The following is a 27,731-nucleotide window of genomic DNA, read 5'->3' on the forward strand; positions in this document are numbered from 1 at the left end:
TCATTTGTCGTCAAATTAACTAGAGGGGAACGCTACTGTAGCTATAACTAACCGGGGAAAAAAGGTGCTGTTGTACAACGCGCACACCAAGGACGTCGTGAAGCAATTCTTCGGGGTCCTTCAGACGTACGTGGAAAGAATCAAAGAAAGAATGGCTTTGTTCAAAGAACAGCATCGTTTCAAAACTAGCAGCATTCCGGATTGACTGCGGGGCCCTCTAGTTGCACCAGTTGAAAATAATGCTATCGACTGAATGCATTATCTTCGACGCGTCAAGAGATTGGATTTCTTTGACATATTGACAAAATTCGAACTTTGGGCGCCAACGTGTATGTTTCGTCTAGAAAATGAGGTTCGTATAAACATAAAAATAAGTTGAATAATCGATATAAGTGTCCCTATTATATTTTTTGTAGAAGCGTTGTATGACGTTTTGTGAGAAAGTAGAATGGCGAATGTGAATCCTGCTCGAAACATCAGTTGCATCTGCATAAATATCTGACTGGTTTTATGCTGGATGTTTACCTAAAATAGATGTAGTCTGAATGAGATACACCTGTCGGCAAAGAATCATTGAAGTCGGTAGGTACGTCGGGCAGAGCACAGTCACTACAGTTGCTCAAATTTCAGGTTAATTTCCATCACTATTTTAAAAATAGATCGTTATCGCATCTGTGATATGCTGCTGTTATAAACATTTAAATGACTCCTGTTTATAAGTTTCTGTGCTCCATTATGAGCCGCTTTCTATAGGCGATATTGTTTTATATCGTCGTATGCCTTGATCGTAGATTTTCCAGAATTATCAAAAGAAAAAGTTTTGAAATTAGTTGGAAGAATTGTTTCCCATCTAAAGTGGTGTATCATGTCCTGTCGAAATCTCTCCTTTTCGCAGTGATAGTCCCTTTTGGCTTTGTTATTGAAATTGACTTACGAAATATTTGTGACCCATTTGTAAATGACAACATTTGAGTCCTGCAGATCTAACATTGTGAAGATTTATAAATTGTTTGTTCACCTGGTAATGTGACATGCAACAATTTTTGTTAAATATCGAATTATCAGACGTTTCGTCTGTAACAACTTCCATAACAGGTGGAATTAGCAGCACACATGACACTGGAATGGAAGCCATGCTGGACATGCCTCGCCTACACCTTTGGGTCAGGATGGAGGCAGCAGCTGGGGCATACAGACTTAAAACTCACAGAAACTGGGTCTCATTCAGATATCCAGAATCACACACTAACTAGTGAGTGAGATAAATATAGGAATGGCTGGGGAAATGCCTGCTGACTATATAACAACTCCCAACTGCTTCGGCAAGCCCTACAATATAATAATTGGAAGGAGGGAGCAGTGGGAAAAAAACAGTTCGACACTATACGGCAGACATTGTTTGGTTCACCAATGGGTTGAAATCAGACCAAGGGGCAGGGGTGTACAGGGTATAGCCAAGACTGGAGGGCATCATCTCTCAGAAAATTGGCGTCTGTATTCCAAACTGAAATTACTGCAATCATGGCTTATTGCCACATGGCTATGGTGGAGCGAGGGGGAAGCAATAGGGTAAACCTAGTGTAGGTCTCTGGCCACTCAGGGATCTGTGGCAATGAACAAGCTGACAGATTGGACCAGAACCTGTCCTGACAATCACCAAGGCTTTGATCAAACTAGAACTATGGGGCTGGCATAGGAAACAGTACATAGAATATTGGACCAAGGTCCATAAATAAAATCATGGTGAGGTAAAAATGCCCAAGCCATGTTTTAAAAGAAGCTCTGCAATCCTGGGATTGAACAGGAAAGAGATCAAACTAATGACTGGACTGATGACAGGTCATGTGAGTTTCAAAAAACACCTTCACACAATGGGTATAATGGAAGAAGGCCCTAAATGTAGGATCTGTGAAGGGTGAAAAAACTGCATCACACCTAATCTTTGAATGCATTGCATTGGAGAGCAAAAGATATAGAATCTTCAGGACAACTAGAACTCTGCAGACATATTGGAACACAGTAAAATGTGTTTGCCCACCACAGAACGTAACTAACACAGTCATTTCACAGGCTGCTTCTTCAGATTCCTTCAATATGTCAACATCATTCTAGCTATCTCATTTGCAATGCCTCAGATGTTACTGTTGATGGAATCTTCTTGTGCCTTTAGATTTTTTTTTCTTTGCTTTCTCAAGAATCTGGCTTGGAGGGTGATTGTAAATTAGTTTGGCAAGATATTGATATGGAAGTGCATGAAATTTTTATAGGATGACCTTCACTAGAGGGTGTGTAAGTTGCCTGAAAGTGCATTAGTATAGTCCTAATCGTTTGATGTTGACCTGGAAGTGTATTGAGTTACTGCCAGATGACCTTCATGAAAGGCTACTGGATCCCATGGTGTTCCTACACCTATAGGCCTATTATTTTGTGCTTCTAGAACATCATTTGGAACTTCTACTTGTAGAACTTCCTTGTGTGTAGTTGTATATAGTTAAAAAAGTCGAGTGTCTTGTAGACCATTCCGTGCAATGCAGGGTGCAATTTGTGCTTTTACCAGTGGGGGGGGGGGGGGATGTCTTAGGGGGTTAGTAGAATTATACATGTTACTAGCTTGGACCATGGCGTTACGCATGGTTAAACAGCTATTTATAAATAGATGTTAATGCCGAAACTCACTATTGACGCGCATGCACTATCAGAAAAGCCATCCCTTGTTACATCTTTAAAAGTGCATTATAGGTAAAGCTTATTTACAAAATCATCTACATACGGGTACAGATATATGAGAGGAATTCAAAAAGTAGAGGCACATTTGTACTTATCCTGATGATAGAAAACTGAAACTTATTAATAGTAAGACTTATTAAAAACTTTCAGTGTTCAGCTCCACAAATTTAAATTATATGTAAAGTTTTATTCCAGTGCGTGGGAAATAAACATCCCAGGTTGGGATGCATAAACTAAAACCAGAGGAGGGGATGGTCTGTTGCAGGGGGGGGGGGGGGGGAATCCCCCCCCCCCCTGCAAATCGCACACTGATGCAATGTCATTCGAGTGATTTTGGGAATAAATCACTTTCTGTTCAGATATTTTTGATTCTATAAACTTAAAGTCATCTTGAGAGTTATGCACAAGACTTCTGGGTTGTGATGATACAACCGAAGGAACTGTCAGCTCTCTGGGAGCTATCTTATTGAAGTTTACATTGTCAGCATTAAACGGGCAGAGACCACTTGCTCAGAATCCATTTTGTATCCTTTCTTTTGTAAGGGAGTTCAGTATTTCATCAAGGACAGGAACAAAGTGTTATTTCTTAAGTTTGCTCCTTGGGTTTGAACAATGCCACTTTTTAAAACATTTATTCTAACCAAGTTTTAATGGACAAAAAGCGACAGATAAATAGTGGGTATCAAATGGGTTGAATTCAAAAGACAGAATTATTATATTTTCAGAACAAAACTGTGACATGTGTACTGTCACCTGGCATCAGTGAAAAAGTTTGTGGCGTTGCAGTGATTTTCATCCAGCAATGGGAGAAACATATTTGTTATATACCGAAAGAAAGTGGCACCACACATCCAGCCACTCTCTGAATGACCTGTACGCTACAATTTTGGAGTACTATGAGCAGCATGACCTGATATTTGCACATACTGAAAACCTGTCATTTGTGGTACTAGTGAGACAGCTGCATTGGCTGTCACTAAAACTGTTAAATTTGTATTTTCATCATTTTTCATGACAGTGTACTATCTCCATACCTTTCTTCGCCAGAACCCTGTCACCTTTGGGATGGAGAAAGAAAGCACCCTCATTGCAGTTAAATAAACAAATTGGATCATTTGTGTTATCGGGAAGGTTAATTGTAATTAAATAAACCGTTACAGCAAGAAGCCAGGTACAAATATGAGTTTCTGTGATGTCTCTCACAGAGACGGATTTTGTGTTACTCTTTCAGTGAGTTCAGGACATCATATCAGAAGAGCAGAATATCATTTTGTCCGGCCTGTTATTAGTAAGAGGAGTTAGGTCTCTGAATTTCTGTCATGAGATGTTCGCCACTGTCCAGAACTTGCTGTTCAGTGACTGGATACTATAGTTTTGCCATTGACAACCATTGTACTATAAATTTCTCTTCTTCACGAGTTAGAATAGTTGGTCCTATTCTGCGTACATATGGGCTCTTACCAGATATTTTATAAAGAACTGTAGTTAGAGGAACAGCAAATTGCTTGACTGCTGCTAACGCTGCTTTTGCTACTGGCATGTCTGCCAAAACTTGTTCTATGGCTTTTGTCATTGCATTGGCTGAATAATTATGCTTAGTCCCATTATCTGTAAGTTAAGTTAATGTACCAATAATCTACAGCCATTTCTCCCTGTCACTGACATCATGTCAAACACTGGTCAGATATAACAAAGAAATACATTTTCAAGGTGCAGATGAATGTGATAAAGGGAACGTTTTTATCCATTTATATTACTACACTTTTTGAAAAATTGGTGTATCAATGCTTGACAGAGTATGTCAGAAAGTGGAACAATAAACAATTATTTGGTCAATTAGTTGACACCCCTCCCGACATGCCCACACTGATGTAGAATTTAAGTTTTGAACACGGTATTCTAAATATATAATTTACTGATGCTCCATAATGACGTATTTTGCCACTTCAAATTTTTAGTAGAACTTACCTTAATGATTTCCGTAGAAATAATAGAACCACTGGTCACACCTTTACATCTTTGATGATTTTCCATTCATAACAACAATGTGGAGTACTTATTTCTGTCGAAAGTCATATCTGTGTAGTTGAGCCTATGAAACAATCTAGTGTGCAATTTTAATCTCCTAAGAATTCCTCTTTATCCATTTCCTCTGCAATGTATAACTTAATGAAGTTGTAATTTTGATGTAGTTTCTAATCTGACCAAAAGGTATTCACAGAAGTCTGTCTTCATAATCCTTTGCAATTCTGCGCATAAATTTTGGTTATTTTCGAAAGTAATGCTCAGCGGAATGATTTGTTGGATTAAACTGTTATGAATCGGGGTTCATGTTTGGTTACCTGTAGTTCACTTTTACTGAATGCGACTATATTCTTCCTGTGATTATGAAGACTATATAGACTCAACATATTTGTTTATGAACAGTTTTGTTACCAAAACGTGTAAGAGAGCACTGCCCTAAAAAATAAAGCAAAGCAGAAAGCCACATACTCTGACTGTATTGCATATTTTAAATACTAATACTCATTTTGTACATAGATTTGTTTGAATAACATTAGTTTCCTGTAGGCCTGCTGTCAAGTTACAGTCCTATGGAGCCCAGAACTTTCCATGCTGAGTTAAGGGTTATATCAAGTAGTGGTTTATCAATGCACTTTAGTCCAATGAGAGTTAACTGCAAGGCTCCATGAATAGAGACCAGTTAAGATGGTCTATGATTATGACTGCAATGGAAGTAGTTTTTACAAAGGCAAATGCAGTTTGACATGTGCGGAAGACTGTATAAGTTATTGACTGAAAGGTTTAATGGACCTACTGTTATGTCCAAAATTCATAGAGAGAATGGCTCAAAGACTGCTGGATGGAGGGAGTCAGCAGAATACTTTCTGATGACAAGAAACAGATGCTTAAATAAACACACACAGCTATGACATGAACTACGTAATGAATACGACAATCAGATGTTGATGTTACCTTCCACTCAAGAAGAGCTATTGGAGTTTTTGAACTCATTACTGGTAGGGCATATATCCTGAATTTGTGTGGGTGGTAGGTCCACTGATAGTGCCTTATTTGACAGCATTACTAAATGAGGCATTGCGAATAAATAGGTCCTGGCAAACTGGGAAACAGCTAGGGCAGTAGTGATGAAAAAGGAAAAGAATAAAGAGTGAAAAGCCATAAATCCATTTGCTTATTAAATGTCATTCTATATCCATACTCTAGAAACCACCAAGAGGTGCATGGCAGAAGGTATGTCCCATTGTATGCTCAGAGTTCAGGAATATCTGCATTGTGACTAGGTGCAGACACACATGGAGCTCTTTGGTCTGAACCAGTATAGGCATGGATTGAGAACAGGGAAGTCTATTAATAGTGCGGTTAATAGAGCTTTTCAGGTAATAGAAAATTTGAAGTATGCAGATGTGTTAATGACAGAGACTGCAGGTGCATTTGGTAGTCTTTGGTGGCCTGCACTCTTTGCACACCTCAGAGACCTCGGAGTCCAAAAATGTTTGTACAAGAGCGTTGTCAGTCATTGTTGTGGGCAAAGTGTCCAGTGGCTTGCAGGACAGAGTAAGGTAATCAAGAGGATTATCAGTGGCTGTCCTCAAGGCTCCATAAGTGAGCCATCATTCTGGGATTGTAGTATTGCACGCCTATTACATCTGTTAGATGGGGTAGATACATAGATGACATCCTAATAATTGTGTCCGCGGACCCTGGGAGACTTGAAGATGAATGAAGTGTTTGTACAGATGCAGCAGTGGTGCACGGGCAACAGACTGACTATAGATGTTCATAAAATCATATACATATTTCTGAAGGGAAGACTTTCTCCTACCAGAAATCCTTCCTTGAGGCATGAGGGAATCGCTATAAAATGGAGCACTGTTTGTAGGTGTCTAATTACCATAGTACATAGTGCAGTCACATCGCGAAGCTATCTTCAACACTCTTGTGGGCTTCGCTGCCAATGTTTGGATGCTTTGTCTTCGACTGGAGAGCTACAGAAAAACACTGCGATGAATTTAGCAAAGCACATGTCTGAGGCTCATCAGTGCATTTTGTACTACACCTGTTGAGGGTTTACTGCTGATACTTGGGATGTGTCCAGTGGATATCATGGCATGTTACAGGGCATTTGGTAGTCTTTGGTGGCCTGCACTCTTTGCACACCTCAGAGACCTTGGAGTCCAAAAATGTTTGTACAAGAGCTTGGAAGTTAGATGAATGACAGTCTGACTGGGATACTAGAAGCAATGCAGTATATAGGTAACAGTATATTCCGAAGCATTAGGAGTAGGCTCAAATTGTTCCTTCCTACTGAAGGTATTGGGTACCAGGTCATGTTCCAAATTTCAAATGCATTGAGTGGAATGTAGTAACACATCAATCTGCGAATGTGAAGAGGAAGGTTCTGCCGATCATGATGTTTTCAGTTGCCCCCGTATCAGGGTAGAGAGAGAATGCAGACAATTAAACTGTGATCCGCAAACAACTGTAAGTGACCAAACCTACTCAGCTTTGTCTATAAGGTTCGTTGCCATGCAATGTCAACAGATCACAAAGTGTTTCTACGTCTACACACACTCTGCGATCCACCCTATGGTGCATGGAGGAGTGTACCTTGTACCACTACTGGTCACTTACTTTCCTGTTCCACTTGCAAATAGAGCGAGGGAAAAATGACTGTCTATATGCTTCTATACAAGCCTTAGTTTCTCTTGCCTTGTCTTCAAGGTCCTTACAAGAAATCTACATTGGCAACAGTAGAATCGTTCTGCAGTCAACTTCAAATGCAGGGTCTCTAAGTTTCCTCAACAGTGTTCCTCGAAAAGAACTTCACCTTCTCTCCAGGAATTCCCATTTTAGTTCCCAAAGCATCTCTCTTAACAAATCTGGCTGCCTGCCTCTGAACTGCTTTGATGCCTTCCTTTAATCCGACTTTGTGAGATCCCTGACTCTCCCGCAGTACTTAAGAATGGGTTGCACTAGTGTCCTATATGGGGGTCTCCTTTACAGATGATCACACTTTCGTAAAATTCTCAGAATAAACTGAAGTCGACTATTCATGTACCCCCCCCCCCCCCCCCCCTACAATCCTTATATGCTGGTCCCATTTCATATTGCTTTGCAGCAGTATGCCTTGATATTTAATTGGCATTATTGTGTTAAGTGTCTCATTACTAATGCTGTATTCGAACATTACGGGATTGTTTTTGCTACTCATCCATATTAACTTAATTTTTTTTACATTCAGACTTGGCTGTCATTCATCACTCCAACTAGAAATTTTGTCACAGTTATCTAGTGTCCTCCTACAGTCACTCAGTGACAAGGGGTAATTACCTTGATTCGTAGCAAGAGGTGATTGTAATTTCTCTTCTAAAGAAAGACAAGATTTTGACATCATATTGTTAGCATGGTGTTTCTTTGATAAGAAACGTAAGGAGAACACTGAAACTAATGGGGGAACCATCATGTGGTAAGTGTTCTGGAAATGGTGTTCAGAGGCTACTGTTCAACTCTTGAAAATCTGGCTCAGTTGGAGGCTGTGATACAGAAGTCAATATTTTGCTGCTCAACATGCCATTGGGTTCTTTATTAACATTAAGAAAACTTAGATTTGTCAGAGGTATAATTCTCTGAGAAAACTTCTCAGCTGGAATTCTCATGGACAGGTGCCAACATTTTAAAAATATTTCTTTCCCAATAGATTCTTCTGCTACAAAGATTGGAATTCCCTTTCAGCTGAACTGATCCAGGAAAGTAACATGTCTAGGGCCGTGGTGCTTAATCTTTCATACACTGTTACACCTGAATAAGATCAGATACCAGCAAATACTTGCTCTTTACAATCTTTTCCCACTCATTTTAATTTCAGGAATGAAAATAACGTTCAGAGTTCATTCACTTCCTCATTTTTGTGTTCATTGCTACCATAGTCGAAACTCCTCTTTCACACCTACATGTTGTGGTGAATGGAAACAGTATTCTTAAGGATTTTCCTGAAAATAATGGGTGCTAGCCATGGGCCGGCCGCGGTGGTCTCGCGGTTCTAGGCGTGCAGTCCGGAACCGTGCGACTGCTACGGTCGCAGGTTCGAATCCTGCCTCGGGCATGGATGTGTGTGATGTCCTTAGGTTAATTAGGTTTAAGTAGTTCTAAGTTCTAGGGGACTGATGACCACAGCTGTTAAGTCTCATAGTGCTCAGAGCCATTTGAACCATTTTTTTGCTAGCCATGATCCTTTTGCCAAAATGTTATCAGTTCTGTTACAGCCTACCATATGCTGTGTTCTGTATAGCTCAAGATCTTGAGCTTTGGCTTGGTTTTTGCCATATGAGAAGATTCTTCTACGTACTGAAAATTTACTTATAATCCAGGCATTTTCTTAAAATTTTCTGTATCAGCAAAGTATTTGCTAATTAGTTCATTGTTCGTGAAGCAAGTGCAGACTTAATTCATCTGTGAATAACCATTTTTTCATGCGAAGGAAACTGGAAATCTTACTTCTGTCTAAGTCTTGATTCATTGATCCTATCCTATAATGGTTGTTCCTTCACTAATTCCCTGAGCTTATCATTCTGTAGCCTGTGCCTCGTCACTTTAGTACTATTCCTCAAGAATCTCATCTCACTAGCTTGTATTTTGCTTCTCTCTCTTCCTTTCGTTATCATTATTTCTATGTTCCAGGATGGTGCCACTCTGTTCATTGTCATCCATTACCACAATGAAGGGCAGTGGGGAAAATGCACTCCCCCCCCCCCCTTTCTTCGACAGCTCATACTCTGTTGTACATGTGTCTTATCCTCCATATAGTCTAATTTTGTATTCCTCCGTTCTCCAGGGACATTCGTCCCTTGTTACTGCATACAGTATCATACGCGTTTTCTGTCCCCAGAAAGGCCATCAAGTACATCTATTCCGTGTTCGTAGTGGTGTCTCTGTAACTGTCTTACAGTGAAAATTAAATGTAGTGTGCATCTTTGTACCTTTAACCCATGTTGGTCTTCCCTCATCATACCTTCTGTTTTTGTCGAAATTCACATTTTCAAAACTTCCTCATATTTTGCTCAGCGGCTCATCGATGTGATTCGCTGATAGTTTTTACACTATTTCCTATTACTTCTCTTGAAGACTGGGGCAACTATTCCTTTCTTCCAGTCTTCTGTGGTTCTTCTTTCTTTCCACGAAATTTTCATCACTCAATATGCCCGTTGTAAGCCCACATCTCCTGGTGCTCTCACCATCTATACACTTACTTCATCAAAATTTGGTGCCTTACCTCCTTACAACCATTCGTCGCACCTCTACCCAACTGCAACCTTCCACCTTCTCCCTCCACTACAATAAATCCTTTTCTGTTTGAGCTCCTCTTCTTCCTCCTTGTACAGGTATCCATTAGGGTTTAAGAACTTTGTGAAAACAATCCTTCCACATGATCTTGAGTTCCTTAGTACTTTCTATATCTTGGCCACTTCTATTTGCCATTCAAACATAGTCCATCATCATTCTGCCTCTTACTTTTAAGCATTCCATATAAGACAATTTTTGAAACTTCACTATCGTCCTCCATCATTATAGTCTGCTGTTTTTCATGCACCACTCTTTTTGTTCTATCTTCTGTACTCTTGGTACACTTCTCTCATCTGTACTTTCGTATCTATAATCATACGATGAAGGCTCAATTCTGCTTCTGCACTTCTTCATTATTCTTCATTCCACCATGGGTTCTTCCATCTCTTTTGCTTCTCCTACCCAACCACTGTGCTTGCTTCTCCTACACTACTATTCTTCTCCCCTCACTGCTACACTTACTAGTGTTTCACCCCCTGCAGGACTGGGGGTTACGATAGGGCCAAGGTTTCCTGCCTCTAAGCGTAAGAGGCGACTAAAAGGAGTCTTTCACTTTTTGCCCTATGAGTTCAGGTCCCATTCTATGGTTTGACCTGCCACTTTCAAAATTCTACAGAAGTGAGGGCCATATGGGGAAGGATGCCTTACGTGGCGCACAAGTTATCCATAGTGCCCTTAGATTCATCTCCTGAATCTCTCGCCATGGCTTTGCATCTCCACCTGTGATTCAACTATTTGGGCGAGGACACTTTCCGGGGTATGTCATCTTCTTCCATTGTCTCCTGTGCTCTTTCGCCCCCATAACAATATTGGATTTCTCTGTGCCCAATATCCAGCACGCTAGCCAGTCCGTTGTGGTGGGGTTGTCATGTACCCATTTGGTGGTAGCCCCCTGACAGCACAGGGACCACACTGCTGATGCCTGAGCTGTAAACTCCCCACATATACCAAGAAGTAGATGCCTGTCTTCCTGGGGCATCAGGACTCCCGGCAACTGCCATCATGCCAGTTGGCCTTTGCTGTGGCTGGGTGGCGCCCGTGGGGAGAGCCCCTGATCGGAGTGGGTGGCATCAGGGCGGATGACCCGCAGTAAAGCGGACTAAGTCGTCTCTTGCTGGTGACTGCGCGGCACCAGCGGTCTCTAAGAAGCGCAAGATAGAATAAAATGCCAATAGGTATGACCCTAAACTGTTTCCCTCCCTCACTACACCATGAAAGAAACATAGGGCTACAGAATGGTGAGAGCCATATTCGCCTCGATTTTTAGTCTTGCAGAACTGATGAGGACTCCTTTCTACCTACGAAGCCTCAGTTTTTTGTTGAACACCTTGAGGATAAGTTTGGAGAAGTGACAGCGCTATCAAGATGCAAAATGGTGCAATCCTGATGCAGACAGCACCCCCAGCCCAACCCCCAGCATTACTCGCCTGCGACAAGCTGGGTGATATTCCTGGTTCCGTCACTTCCCATAAAAGCCTCAACATGGTCCAGGGAATCATTTTCCATCGCGATCTCCTCTTGCAGTCTGACGACAAGCTCTGCGCCAATTTAGAATGGCGGGGTGTTCATTTCATCCGGCGCGTTTACAGGAGACCCAAAGGCAACAGGGTTTCTATCGGTGTCTTCATCTTGGTCTTTGAGGGTGATTCATTGCCTGAAAAGGTCAACATGATGGTTTACTGCTGTGACATTAAACCATACAAGCCTCCCCCTATGCGGTGCTTTAAGTGCTGGAAGTTTGGACACATGTCTTCCCACTGCACGTCCAGCGCCACACATTGAGGCTGTGGACATCCACTGCACCCAGATACTCCATGTACACCTCCTCCCACTTGCATCAACTGTGGAGAGCACCACACCACCTGCTCACCAGACTGCCCAGTACTCTAAAAGGAGTGGAAAATGGAGTACAAGACCCTGAACTGGTTGACTTAACAGAGGCTAAACATAAATTTGAAAGATTACACCCCATTCAGATGATGTCGACATATGCTGCAGCTACGTCACCATCGCTCTCCCCAGTGCCAGTGGCTCCTCACTCTGCGCCGCGAACAGTGGCCCCTCCGGTCCACCAGAATACATCCGCCCCCTTGGTAGTTGGGGCAACTCTTCCTCTGTTGCCCCCAAAGCACCTTCTTCGGAGCAAGCCCCCCCCCCCTCCCTCCCCCCGACACAGGGGAATCAGTCCCCTACCCCGTGCCAGAAAAGCAACAGCCTCCTCCGGCTCCTATAGTGTGGAAGGGGTCCTTTGGGACCCTCTCTCTCAAGGTCTCCACTAATGCCACAGCAGACACTCGCCAGTGGCTCAAGGAGCCAAAAGCTGCTGGATGAAGAGCTTCACGGTCTTGCCTTAAGCAGCATCTTGTCATCCTCTAGTCTTATTACCTTTAAATGCTTTCACGCCAAAGCCTGTTAACAAATCAAACAGAGCAAGTGCTTGTGTTAGAAACACTTTGTCTCCTCCCTAGTTTCTTCTGACCCTCCGGCAGGGGTGTGGGCTAAGCTTCCACCCTCCAAGGTTGCGAACGGTCATCTTCCTTCCCCGGCCTTGCCCTCCCGGGTGGCTTTTGTGTGGCCAGTTCTCGCTGAATGCCTTGTGCCCCTTTTTGTGATTGCATCAAGCTTCCCACTTAAGTTTTACCCCTTATCAGATGGAATCCTACAATGAAATTTTTGCTGAATGCAAACTACTTATGGACCTCTCCTCTTCCAACAATTCAGCTCCTGGCCCAATTCCATCCATAACCAACTGCTTCAACACCTCAGTTCTCCCCGATGACACCGACTGGCCTTGCATTTGTGGGGATGACCGTTCAAACTCACATCCGGCTTCTCGATGTAGGTTTTCCACGATTTCCCTAAATCGCTTAAGGCAAATTCCAGAATGGTTCCTTCAAAAGGGCATGGCTGCTTTTCTTCTCCGTCCTTCCCTAATTCAAGCTTGTGCTCTGTTGCTAATGACCTCATTGTCGACAGGACGTTAAACACTAATCTCCTTTCCCTCTTCTTCCTCCTCCTCCTCTTCTCCTCAACAACAACAATACCTCCTCCAGGTGTTTAACTGTATAAAGCTCCAAGGTGTTTTCCCTGCTCGATGGAGGGACAGTATTGTAGTTCCTGTCCTTAAGCCTGGTAATGATCCATCATCCATTGAAAGTTATCGGCCAGTCAGTTTGACTAGTACTCCCTGCAAGTTATTTGAACTGATGCTGGCTCATTGGCTGTTTGGGTCCTTGAAACTTGGGACATTTTGCCTCCTTAACATTGCAGCTTTTGGGAGGGATGGTCTCCCATTGATGAGCTTCAGTTAGAAAATGCAGTTCGTCAGGCCTTGTATCAACACCGCCATCTTGTCGCAGTTTTCTTTGGTCTCTGCAAGGCCTACAACATGCCATCAACTCTGCACCATTTTCAGCTCTCCATGGACTCAAGAGAGTGGTTTCACACAGGGTTCCATATTGTCATTTTCCTTATCACTGTTAGTGGACTCATGGCCTCTGTTGGATTGTTGATCATTCTGTTCTGTATGTGGATGGTCTCTGTATCTGGGCTAGTTTCCACTCGGTGGCCTCTGCAGAGCAACAGCTTCCAGGTGCCATCTGGCACACCTCTACGTGGACACACTCACACAGTGTTCAGTTATCTCCCTTTAAATCGTGGGTTGTAACCATCCAACAGTCCATCCCGATCACGCGTTCTTTCTACCTCAGTGTCCAACATCTGACAGTTTCTCCCTCTCTCTCTCTCTCTCTCTCTCTCTCTCTCTCTCTCTCTCTCTCTCTCTCTCTCTCTCTCTCTCTCTCTCTCACACACACACACACACACACACTGTTTGTCTGTCTCTCCCTCTCCCCCTCCCTCTCCCCCTCCCCCTCCCCCTCGCTCTCCCCCTTCCCCCCTCTCTCTCCCCCCTCCCTCCCTCCCTCCCTCCCCCCCTCTCTCCCTCTCTCTATTTACACCAAGGTTGCCCCTTACCCACCATCTGGAGATTGGCTGTTTCCATAAACTCAATGTCCTTCACTTCCTTGCCCACATCTCTTGGGACGCAGATTGTTAGATTCTTCTTCACCTTTGTTGGGCCTTTGTTCTCTTCTTTCTGGACTATGATTGTCAAGTTTCTGGCTCAGCTGCTCCTCCCACAGTGCTCCTCTATGACCCGGTCCACCATCATGATATCTGTTTGGCCACTGGTGCCTTTTGCACTAACCCTATCGATAAACTACTTGACACTGGGATACCTCTGCTTTCAGTTTGGTGGTCCCAGCTCCTGGTTTCCTATGCTATGCTCTTGGTTAGTTCCTCAGGCCTCCATTGCTCCATTGGTGTTCTGTAGTTTGTTCCATCCCCTTTAATGACATTTTCGGGATCTATTGTTCCCCCCCCCCCACCCCCCCCCCCCCCCCCACCCCTCACATTTAATGTTGTAAATCCACTAAGCATGTGAGATAAAACTTGTTGTCTTCTGTTGACATGGGACACTATCTCTTCCTTGGTGACATGTGATGAATTTACTGCTGAATTGATAACCATTTACGGGGCCCTACGTTTTATTAAATACTCCTCCCTCATCCAAGTTTTGTTATGTATGGGCTCAAAGAGTGGCCTTCAGGCTATCGTCCAGCATTTTTCCCTCCACCTGTTGATCTCTGTCATCAATGAGCTTCTTGCCAATCTCGACTGTGCTACTTGTTCGGTTGACTACCTTTAGGTTCCTGGCTACCTGTGTATCCCGCATAACGACTGGCTGGGGGGGGGGGGGGTGGGGGGGGGGGGTGAAGGAAGGTGGGAAGGGCAGCCACCCATTCCTGTTCTCCGTGGCCACTTTTTCTCAGTTGTGGGCAGACTCTTTGGGGGGGTCACCCCCCCCCCCTCCCCAAATCCCCCTTTCTAATAAACGTCGTGTGATTAAGGGGACTCCCACCATGTGGTATTGTTCCTTCCGTGTCTCAAGTGGGAATCTACCAACCCTGCTGTCTTTGTATTGGCCATACCAGGTTGACCCATAGCCTTATGTTCCATAAAGAGCTGCCCCGCCCCTCCCCCCCCCCCCCCCCCCCCCCCCACCCCCATTCACCTTTGTAGTGCCCCCACCCCCCCTCACAGTGATTCATAGTTTGCAGGACCGTCCCCAGCTTTCGGTCCTTCGCACTAATACACTCTCCTTGCCACAGGTGTTAGCGGATGACTTTGGCATTTTACATCCACCCTTGGTTTTCTTTGCAAAAGTGATTTGTCCTCCCAGATTTAAGTACTGGAATTTCCTTCTGGAAAGTCCCTCGATTAGCATTGAGCATTGTTGATCCTCCATCCTTTTCCAGTGTTTTGTGTGGTCTTATGTGCCATTTTGTCCCCCTTTTCTTGTGCCTTCTTGTTGTCCTCACTGTGGCACAACCTTAGTATGGTATGGTGTTGGTATCAGGGTGGGTCGGCAGTAGTGCCAGCGCCATGTTGTGTGTAGTTTCTGTGTGGCCCGCTGCTCTCGCCCCCCTCCTCCCCTCCTTTTCTTTACTTTTCCTGTCTTCCTATGTTTGCCTGTTTTCCTTTCCCATTGGCTGGACTGTCTCATTGGTGTTGTTCCTCCCTTAGTTCCTGCCACTGTGGATCATGAGACTGAAAACCGCACTGTTGGTCCCCTCTTGCCTCCCCCCTCCCTCTCCCCCCCCCCCCCCCCCCAACAAACTAACCATTAGCAGTTTAATGGTACTGCCTTGACATCAGTGATGTTCCTATTCATTTCCTTATCACAGAAGATATAGTCAAGCTGATGTTAAGCATATTTATTTCTACAAAGGAATCCACAAGACATATCTTTTTGGAAATAAAGAGGTTTTTGTTATTGTGGCTCAGTTGGCAACTGAACAATAGACTTGCAAAACAATGAGGAACTAGTGAGACAACACCTTGGTTGCAAGTTGCAGTAATTTTTCATTGCAGACTCAGAACAAATTTTAAGTAATACTGTTCCTACATTCATTTTACAAGCTGTGGTTTTTACTGTCTCATGTCATTTGTTAGTGATCATATTTGAAAATGTTTGATAAGCACTAGCTAATTATAAATAGTAGTCTAGTGAAATAATGGTAGTAAAAATGACTCTTTTTATGATGATGTAACTGTCGAAATACATAATGGTAGCAATAAAGACTTGAAAGCTCTGTATTGAAACCACTGAGAACTTATGTTCTATAATTTATCAGTGCCATGTAGATCATGCTGTTATAGTTTTATAAAAGACATTTAAGGTTCCACCTACTATAGTTGTCAGTTACAGATCCATTGCACAGACAATATGAAAATACTATGTCTGTGTTCATCACTTAAAGTTAGTTACAGAGACCTACAAAGTAACCTCTGCACTACTACTTAGAATATACAGGGTAGTCATAGTCGTGATCTATTTCTAAGAAATAATGGATTTACGTAACACGCACGTATGTTTGTTGTCAATCTAGGCATACACTTTCATCATACTTCAACATGGCTGCTGTGCACTTTGAAGCATTGCCCCCATTGTTGAAGAGCAGACCTGAGTATGTCCTGAAACATATCCTGTGAAATAGCCGATGCTGGATCCCAGATTCCAGCCCTATGATCCTGAATACCATTTACCTTTTTTTTACGCCCTAGACTTTGCGTGCCACTCCTCTCCCCCCATGAAGAAATTAAAGGGTGTCAAATGAGGCGAACATGATGGTCACAGTCTTGTTGAACCTCTGTGTACCAATCTGCTGGTGACTCTTTAATTTAGATACTTCCCTATAGCAAGCACAAAATGAAGTGGCGCTCCATTTTGTCGGAACACTAGCAATGCCTTCTTGCTGAAGCTGTGGTTCCAGAAATTTCTCCAGCATATAAATGTAAATGTTTCCGGACTGTAAATGTCTCCTCCGCAAAAATGAAGGGTGTATGTATCCTGTTGGATCGCCAAATATGATAAACAGTGCAATCAAGCACTAACAGCTGCCACACATTTTTCTGTTGTGGGCATTTTTCTCAATTATCCTCTAAATGAAACAACGTGCCACATGATCACATAATTATGCATTATGTAGATGCACCCATGATTTCTTAGAAACGGATCGAGAATTTGTGACTGCCCTGTATTGTTACAGGTTGTGCAGTGTCCACCTTGGTGACTAGTGACCTGTAGGTTACCAGTTTGATTACTAGTACCTGTAGTACAGAAGGAAATTTTGCTGTGCAGGAGAGTGTGTGCTGATGAGAAGCTTCTTAGCAGATTAAAACTGTGTGCCAGGCCGAGACGTAAACTCAGGACCAATGCCGTTCCTTTCAAAGGCAAGGGTCCAGAGTTCGGGTCTTGGTCTGGTACACAGTTTTTATCTGTCAGGAAGTTTCAGCACATGCATTATTTATGACTTAAATTTGTGATTTCTGGAAGATTCTGTGACTTTCTTATTTATGGAATAATGGATATCGCTATTCTACAGTGATAAACATTTCAACTCTTTGTTTATGCAGTAAACATGGTTTCAGTGTGAAGTGTTAATTGTTGTTGATGATGACCCTGGTTTCATTAATTTTTAGTTCTGGGTTCTGTGTGAAATAATCAGGTGGAGACGCCACATCTGTCACATAACTAACAGAGTGGCTCCAATAAGGCTGTTACACAGCCTTTGCCTTCTTGGGTAGCATCCTGAGTACAATAAATAGATTTCTCTGATCTGCGTTGCCTAGGTACCAATGGATACAAAAGCATCAATGAGTCAGATGCACTTTTGGCATCCAGCATGTATTGACATCTACTTTTACTTGGATGGTACAGAGAATAAGGAAAAGTTCAATAGTTGGGACAGATTTCAGCTGGAAATGAAGTAGGTATTTGGCTACAATCCAACAACCTGGCCACATAAATGAAGAACTGTAGCACAGAGGCCAATGCCAGGAGGAGACAACAGTCATATAGTGTTGTAAAGTTGTCAATTGAATGTGATGGAAGCCAACAAAGTTTCACACTTAACAGAAGGCATGGAAGAGGATATCCGTAAAGCACAGCACTTCCCTTAATTCAAGAGTAACTGTAGTAGAGACAGTGCTTGTCACATGTTTTATTGTTGTACGGTATTGTTGTTCTGTGCTGCTTCTGGTTCACTCTTGTGGTGAGTTACGTTTTGTATCAGGTGTGGTTCGAGTGACACACATTTTGCTATGGCTCTGTCAAGAAAAACAACAGTCAGTATGTGCAAACGCAGCTAATTTTGAAAGTTTTGTCACTCAGTATGAAGAAACTGATTTTTTAAAGAAGGAAGCATCTTTAAAGACAAAAATAGTGAATCAAAATGTTCTGGAAGATTACAGTACTTCAGATAATACTACTTCATCAGAGTCTGAAAATGAAGGTTTACATCAGCTACTCAGAGATGACAATACATATTACATTAATCACAATGGAGCCATTTGGAATTTAGATCCTCCTTCAACTTCTTGTTCGCCTACTCACAATAACATAAAGAAGGAAGTCGATTCAGCTTGTGAATTGAAAATTTGTAAACTTAAGGGTGCCTGGACTGTTTCCTCTTCAGCAAAATAGTACATGAAGTCACCAACTGCACAAATGTAAAAGGCAGAAGAATGGCTGCTTTAGCTGGTGAAACTTGGAAAAACATTTCACTTGTTGAGATGGAGAATTTTCTTGGTCTTTTCCCTTCTTGCTGGTGTTGAGAAGAGCTGGGATATGCCTGTAAGATAATTATTCAAGGGTGAAAAAGCAAATCCTACATGTAAGGCCTCATTGTCAGTGAATAGATTTGAGGATATAAGGAGAATAATAAGATTCAATGACTGGTGCACATGTAAAGCTCAGTCTGCAGCTGTTTGCTGTGTATTGGAATTGTTTCTCGACAAGTTTAGAACAGAATGATTCCCAATGATTCACTCACAGCTGATGATCAGCTACTCCCATTCCATGGAAGGTGCGGCTTTATCCAATATACATCCACTAAACCCTTTAAGTATGGCATAAAGATATTTTGGTTATCTGATGCTACATCTGCATGTGCTTAAGATGGAATTATGTGCACAGGAAGGAAGCCGCGTGAACAAGTTCACAAAAATCTGGCATTGAATGTGGTGAAAGCCCTTGCTAAAAGCAAAGGAGAAACATCCAGAAACATTACTCTCAACATCACTAGTATTCAGTCGACAGAAGAGATGCTTCAGAAGCAAATTACTGTGGCAGGGGCAATCAAACAAAATAAACCAGAAATCCCTAATGAGGCAGAACCGTCCACTTCAAGAGCGATGCATTCCTCATTATTTACCTATAAAGGTGCAGTCACAATTGTGAGTTATGTTGCCAAAAAGAAAAAAAAATACAGTAGTTCTTAGTAGCACATTGCATCACTACAAAGTAGCACAGTGCATCACTACAAAGATGTCAAAATCAAACTCAGGCAATGAATAAACCAGAATATAATAAAGTTCTGTAACTCCACTAAGGGTAGATTAGATCAAATGGATCACAAGGTTCGCTCTTACACCACAAAGAAACAAACGATGAGATGGCCATTGGAATTTTGGATGAATATGAAGGATCTTGCAGTGATGAAAAATGATATTTTATTTTCTGACCACCATCTGACATACCATAGTGGAAGATACGATGGAAAGAATTTGTTCCCAGAGATTTAGTAGAGGAAATTGTAAGTCCACCAATGTAGCTCTGAATTCAGATCGCTAATCTCTCAAAGAAAACAGCTGATGCCACAAACAAATGTGGTGTGCAAGAAGATTTCTTATCGCTGAGCCAATTAGCTGCACCAGTGAAGAGAAAAAGATGCAGATATGGTAACAAACATAGGAAAGGCACCATGATATCTATGAACTGTAAAAAATGTGTAAAGAACATAGTGGCATTCTTTGTGCTTCTCGTTTGCCAATGTTGTAAACTAAGAAAAATGCAGAATTTTATGGAAAACACTTAATTGTTTGTGAAAATATAGCTTATAATTACTATATTGTGGGCTATAAGGGTATTGTAAGGTAAGGAATTGTACTTAATAATTCTTATGACACGTAGCACTGCAACTTATAAGTGCATTAATACAATTACTTGCATGTGTTGTACATGAGTGACTGTAACTGATAAAAATAAACTCTGAGAGTTCTTTATTTAAAAAATGATAAGGTATTACTAAGGCCCACCATATTCTTGTAGTAATATTTAAGAACATTTCAGTATCTCAATAAATTTTAAACAAATAAAGTCACTTCCAGAAGATGGGTATATGAAAAGAGAACATTTTCAACACCATCCATCCTAGGGTTAAAGTATGTCACCACAGCAGACATCCAGTGGTGCCAGCACATCAGAATAGTGGTTGTGAAAAGATCTTCTGAATGTTCTATTGATGGTATAGCTGCGGAAGACTATGAGGACCTTGTATGGCTAATACGTCAAATACATGGGTTTAAAACATCTGTTATTGTGGAATCCATAAGATGGGGAGTAGCTGCATCAAATTTTGAACCCACATGGGAGAAGGTAGCATAGGAGTGATTTGAAAGTCATTAGCGTCAATCTGTACAAGCCATATTAAAAGTGAAGACCAGAGATGGAAACCTGGACTTACATTAAAACTGCCAGACAGCAACCAAGGGTCTCACAGTCAGTAACGCAGACAGCCTCCCTGCATATTTGATTGTCATCCAGAAAAATTGACATTTGGAGATCCAGTATTTTTCCACAGTGAATGTCCTGGGCCTGCTGTTTGCTTCTGAAAGTAAAGGAAAGTGCATTCAGTGACTGTTACACCACAAGACTGTAAACTACAGGACATTTCTATATCTGCCAGGCATCAGAAGAGGGTTACAGCCACCCTTCAGTATGAAGCCCATCATTGCAGTAGGATTGAGCTTACTCTCCAATGCTCCACATTGCTGTGCGCAGATTCCAGTATAAGGTGGCACCAATTCTGGCTTATATTGTTTCACTTTTAATCTTAAATAATTATTCTTTTCTTCCAAACAATCTTAAACAGTACAAATGACTATTAACTTTTATTAGGGGTATAATTACAAATATCTGTCTTGAGAAGGGACTTTTGCAAATGCTCATTGCCAGTTTTGTAAAGGCCTCGTCCCTACTGCTGTGGAGGCCGAGTTACCACTGTCGTTACAATAGGCCGAGTTTATGAGTTCGTGAACGGCTTCTGGTGCAGTACACCACTAAACCAATTTCTCCCTGCCACTATTACACAGCTATGCCCCAGGGTCAGGTGACAGGATAGGAGAATGAAGGTTCTACAACACTCCAACAAATTAGTATTTAAGCCTCACAAATGAGTTAAAAAGTTTTACTTTTGTGATTTGTAGAATAATGAAGTCTGCAACACTGCATGTAATACAACACACAAAAAGACCTCAATGGCTAAGTGCAAATAATTGTGTGTAAACTTACCAGTACACAGCAGATGCAATTTACAACTACTGTCTGTTCACTTCTAAGAGTTCACTATCAGCTCTGATCGATGCTCTATAACCAAATGGATGAGAGCTGCTCTTCTATCTTCCGAGTAGGCTTCTGTCCATTGTTGTCTGGTCATTGGCAGATTGCGCTTGGCCGGCAGTTGGCTAAGGCAAAGTCTATATCTTCATCTTCATCCTCAGCATCCCCCCTTGGCACCGGCACCAGCTAGCATCATTGTGTCTCTGGTGCTTTTGCCCTGGCTGTGTCTTGTGTGGACGACATGGCAGAGACTAGGCGGAAACTGAAACTAAAGCTTTTATTATCTTTGTCATCTATAACAAGCAATATTCTGAGGCCCTCCTGGACAACCCGTGTGGCATTTGCAGCTCCATGCAGCACCTGCTGTGACATAGGGACGTCCACTGACAAACATCTGCCACATGCTGCCTAAGGAGTACCTCAAACAAATAATAAAATATAAAATAAATATTTGAACATATATAGGATATCAGCTACATACAAACATCTCTGGGGACTTGCTAATTGCCATAGAAATTATAATAAAATTAGTTGGAGACATGCCTGCTCAGTTGTAAACAATGAATTTTTACAAGTCTATCATGAACTTAGTTTATCTAAATTCTGTACCCTCACATCAGATGCCAAAGTGAAGGAAACTAAAAATAGCAACCATCTAGCTAGGTAAAGCTGCTGCTGATGACAAAATTCAGTGGGGAACAATTGTCAAGATGTTGAAGAATCACATTGATGTCATCATCAACGAAAAACTAATCACATCCGAGACATCATCATCTATGATACTGTATGATTATTATTGCTAACTGAAGAAGACTATGTTCAGAGATTTGAAGGCTATTGAGCCAAAAGTTGCTGATTGCAAATACATCCACCTGCAGCAACTGTTCTGAGGATAATAAGATAATTAATGACAGAAACAGTATTCTGAATTTGTAGTTTTCCCACAACATTGTCATGATCTTGCCACTGGGTGGGGCTTCTTCCAGACATCTCAAGCAGTCATAGACTGTGGAAGATTGGAGCTGCACACTGACAAAGCTACTGCAGCTAGTTCATGCAACGAAATTGCTCTGGCCGATCATTTAGCATTGAAGACACACTTATCCCATTGTAACAATAAAACAAGTTCTAGTCAAGTCTGGACTCTCATTAAAACTGTGAAACCTAGTAGAATGAAAAAAGGTACTCTGCCTCAGGAAAGAGATCTATAAGCTATTTGAGTGGTCAAGGAGAGCTTTGAGTCACCAAATGCCATGAACAGCCTCAAGTTGTCAAGGCTGTGTGCATGGGAAAGCCAAACTGTCCAGGAAGGTCAGCACTGCCATCAATGGAGAATACAGCTACTCTGCCATCAGAGGAATCTGCTATCCAACTTGCAATAGGCCCTGATGTGACCGAGGAACAATACTGGTAAGAGTTGGCCATTCTGTGTCAGTTTTCGGGTTTGTTCAAGCCCTGGAGTGGAGATGAGACAGATCAGATCGCCAAGTGATGAACATTGGGGAACATCCCCACCCCCAGAAAAATAAATTTGGGTGCTCATTTAATGTGCCTTTTGCTGAATGACTGATAATTTAGATGGAAGTGGAGAGTATGCTGCAAAACAATGACAGTAAATGGCAGAGTCCTCGGTCCTGCCCTGTGGTTCTCATAAAGGAAAAAAGATGACAAATGGTTTGTCAGTGTCTGTTACCTGCAGCTGAACAGTCACTAAAAATGTACACACATTGTTATGAACTGATAACACCATGGACAGTATAAAGTTACAATGTTTAGTCTGTCTAACATACCATCCACTTCTGATCTCATGATGTACAACGTGCTTAGACATCTGAAAGGACGGTGTGCAGTTGCTACCTAGTTGACATTGTTGTTTCTTGAAGACATTTAAGAGTCTCTAAGCCACTTGACAACTGTGCTGAAGTGTGTTCTGAGAAAATGTGTATTTGTCACCCAAGAAATAAAATTTTGGGTATGTATGTTAAAATAGTCAGTAGTGATTCAGAAAAAGTAAGAAAAAATTTTCCAGCTATCTGGCATATTACTAATGGGAGGCTTTTCCAGAACTGCATGTGATACATGAAAGATTTCAGATGCAGAGCATGACATAACTACAAAAACTGCTGCAGGAAGACACACAATTTTCTTTGACTGATGAATGATAGAGATCTTTCTATACCATTAGGAGGCACTGACTTTTTCCCCTGTTCTAGCACTTTTTGGCATGAATGCCAGGATAGAAATAAACATTGATGCTATTGGTTATGGGATAGAGCAGTTGTAGTGAAAATTCAGGAAGGTGCTGAAAGAGGGATTGCTTCTTACACTGCATTGCCAGGTGCCAGCTGAAGATGATTGGGTTTCCTCTTGTCAGGGCCACTACTCAGGAGCCATGTGGTACTGGATTGCCCACAGTGCTAAAGGGAATGGTGATTCGGAGCAGCACAGGTGATGGTGAAGTCCAGACTCAATGTCCAAGAACATTCAAATGAACATCCGCTGCCCAGCAGATGGCAGTGGTGGCTGGTAGGGTATGTGTAAATAGCATATTTTATTTGAACAGGGGATAGGAGCCTATTTTGAATACTACGAAGGTTTTTTATGCATTTGGGATTAACTTGTGTGAATATAAGTAATCTGCAGGCTGAAGAATATGAGGTTACCTTTAAATTGTGTAAATCGGGCTTGCACCCTTCTGAGCAATGAAGAGTGAAGTAACTTCCTACCCTGGTTACAGGGCAGACTGGTCACTGTTATGAGTGACCACCAGTCTTCATGATTGACTAACCTGAAGGGTGCATCAGAATGATTGGCAAGATGACCACTGAAACTTCTGAACTGTGTTGTCATGTTGTTGTTGTGGTCGTCAGTCCAGAGACTGGTTTGATGCATCTCTCCATGCTACTCTATCCTATGCAAGCTTCTTCATCTCCAAGTAACTACTGCACTATCTGAATAATTTCTTTAATCTCATCATACATTTCTTCAGTCTCTGTCATCTGTGGAGCCAGTTAGCATACAAACTTTTACTACTGTGGTAGGTGTGGGCTTCATGTCTATCTGGGCTACAATAATGCATTCATTATGCTGTTTGTAGTAGCTCATCTGCACCTCTATTTTTTTATTCATTATTAAGCCTACCCCTGCATTATCCTTATCTGATTTTGTATTTATAACCCTGTATTCATCTGACCAGAAGTCTTGTTCCTCCTGCCACTGAACTTCACTAATTCCCACTGTATCTAAATTTAATCTGTCCATTTCTCTTTTTAAATTTTCTAACCTACGTACCCGATTAATGGATCTGACATTCCACACTTTGATCTGTGGAATGCCAGTTTTGTTTCACCTGATAACGACGTTGTCCTGAGCAGAGTCTGCCCGGAGATCCAAATGGGGGAGTATTTTACCTCTGGAATATTTTACCCAAGAGGACGCCATCATCATTTAACCATACAGTAAAGCTGCATGCTCTCGGGAAAATTATGGCTGTAGTTTCTCCTTGCTTTCAGCCATTCACAGTATCAGCACAGAAAGGCTGTTTTGGTTAATGTTACAGGGCCAGATCAATCAACCATCCAGACTGTTGCCCCTGCAATTGCTGAAAAGGCTGTTGCCCCTCTTGAGAAACCACACGTTTGTCTGGCCTCTCAGCTGTTACCCCTCTGTTGTGGTAGCACCTACGGTATGGCTATCTGTATCGCTAAGGCACACAAGTCTCCCCACAAACGACAAAGTCCATAGTTCATGGGGGAAGGGGGATGGTGTCATAATAGTATAAAAAACCAAGTTAGTGCCAATAGGACTTGTGCTCTGTGGGTTCCATACAAATTTAATTATGTATATAGATTATAATGACGATGATAATTTTGTGTAGCTCAATGGCTTGGTGCAAGTCTTTCTATTGGCCGCCACTTCGGTGATTTGTGTGTCCCTAACCTACTCCATTTATCCAACAGGGAAAAGAGGACCTACAGTTTAATGTGGACTCCAAACCAAGTGTTATTTCCGGCATCTCCTCACACCATAGAGAGGTGAAGGCTAGGCTAGAATGAAGACTGAAAAATCTGTGATACAAACCAGATTCGATCCCGCGACCTCTCAGTGTCCAGGCATGTGCTTTACTGCTAGACCACTGATCTTGACATGTATCTAGATAGTTCATATCTAGGTTTTGATGACTGAGTTTGCAAATATCAAAATATATGACATATATGGCCGTATCTTTTGATTGCATTGACTTAAAAGTTTAAATTACTTATACTGACAAAGGACCGTTGACCTTAGTATTTAACGTGGTACCTGAGAAAAAAAGGGTCTTGACGGTTGGACAGATTGTCAGACAGATGGGTAGACACAAAAGTGATCCTATAAGAGTTCCGTTTTTACCAGTTGAGGTACAGAACCCTAGAAATGGATAAAAGTGCAAACACTCCCCCCCCCCCCCCCCCCCCCACACACACACACACACACACACACACACACAGTATCCATTGGAGAAACATAACAACACTGATAACATCCCAGTCATCACTCCACTAACAAATATTTAAGCTGAACAACGGACAAAGGGGAATCCAACACTACGAAAGACCATAGATGCTTTAGAGTAGAAAGAAGCGGTCATATGCAACCCAAATTACTGGAGCACATATTTAGATCCCCCAGGACATCTGGTACCAATTCCTCCCCCTGTTGCTCCATTTCACTGGATTTGAATAGACATCTCAGGGAGGTTTCCCAAGTCACCAAATAAGAAAAAAACGGATAATAGTGTGCACCTCACATGCTTCAGAGTCATTGAAGCTGTACTCAAGGATGAAGCTCCAGAAATCACCACCTTTATTGCATAAAACATATTCAGTGTCATCACAGAACAGAGAGACTGGTGTGTGTGATACTGCCTATTGTGACACACACACGTAACACAGCAAAATAGACTGCAAATTGCATGCCTCATTTTTCTGTTCTGCAATCAAGTGGCTGGAAATTGGATATTTAGTATCCATTTCAACCCAATAATGCTCAGGATGATTACAGATGATTACATAGAAAAGCTCATCAACAGATGGTATGCTTACTGACATTGACTGAATTGAATAAGAACTGTGAAGATTACGTCAAACGCTGACCTTTATATCACAAACAAGGTGACCTAGTATTCATTTTTACACCAGTGCAGGAGGTCGCACTATCAGTGAAATTATTAAAGCTCTACTTTGATCTGCATTGAATCCTGTGTTGCTTGTCAATGACCAGTGAAGTGAAGGTTAATGATCCTGCATTGGGGAGACAAACATGCAGACAGAGGCAATGTCTGTGGCCTTCACATGGAGCTCCATCATAGACCATAAGAGCGGATCGATGATAGGCCTTCCCAAACAAGGTACACACGAGCATGGCTGATAATCCTGGCAGCTGAATGAAAATACCACCAGATGAATGCCACAGTGACCATGAAGCTGTGACATGACAACACAAGGATCTGCCAGTGCCAACATAAAAATGACCATTGACTAAATCTGGATCCAGGAAGTTCCAGATCAGTCCAAAATAGTGGGTCAGTTTTGGAAGGTGGTGCAACAGTGCCACGTGCTGTGCTTCATTCACTGTAGTGTAGTGATTGTAGTCATTGGCTAGTGACATGAAGGTTACCAGGTTGATTTCCACCTTCTACAGTATTTAACATTCATGATTTCTTGAACTTATTTATGGTATGTGGGAATTTGCTATAATAAACTGTGTGTATTGAATCAGAAGCACACTCTGCTGAGACAAGCATTGCCACTTGTCACAGGATCTTTGCCTGATATTTGTTTAGTGGTTTTTCTAACATCTCCCCGTCTTGAGTAGCTAGTGTTGTCAAACTTTCATCACCTCCATATTTGAAGAAAAGAGGATTGCAATTTTGTTGAGCACATTTCTGCAGTAGCTGAAAATTTGCTGCTGATATCCTTATTCAGTCTCTGGCCCATTATTTGCTGGTAGTTTTCAAAATTATCAAATTATTGCAGGAAGTACAAATCAAATTTGGCAAAAAATATGTCCAGAAAGTTGTTCAATTTGATGTGTTCCTCATTATCACTGTCTATGGATTATGTTTAAGGACTTTACTAAATTTTTTTCAAGTATATATTGCAAGATGCCATTTGGATTTGTCTTTTTTGTTTATTTC

General features: G+C 41.9%; 1 protein-coding gene across 2 annotated transcripts in view; it reads left to right on the forward strand.

Annotated features, from left to right (window-relative positions):
- The first annotated feature begins 241 nt into the window (after positions 1-241).
- The window catches only part of LOC126456977 (uncharacterized), a 168,621-nt gene continuing 141,131 nt past the window's right edge, over positions 242-27,731 (forward strand). For both annotated transcript variants that reach the window (XM_050092921.1, XM_050092922.1), the window contains exon 1: positions 242-352. In XM_050092921.1, the coding sequence (XP_049948878.1) occupies positions 348-352 (5 nt within the window). In that variant the 5' untranslated portion in view covers positions 242-347. The remainder of the gene's footprint in view (positions 353-27,731) is intronic.

Source organism: Schistocerca serialis, chromosome 2 (assembly GCF_023864345.2).
Source record: "Schistocerca serialis cubense isolate TAMUIC-IGC-003099 chromosome 2, iqSchSeri2.2, whole genome shotgun sequence".
NCBI lineage: Eukaryota > Metazoa > Arthropoda > Insecta > Orthoptera > Acrididae > Schistocerca > Schistocerca serialis.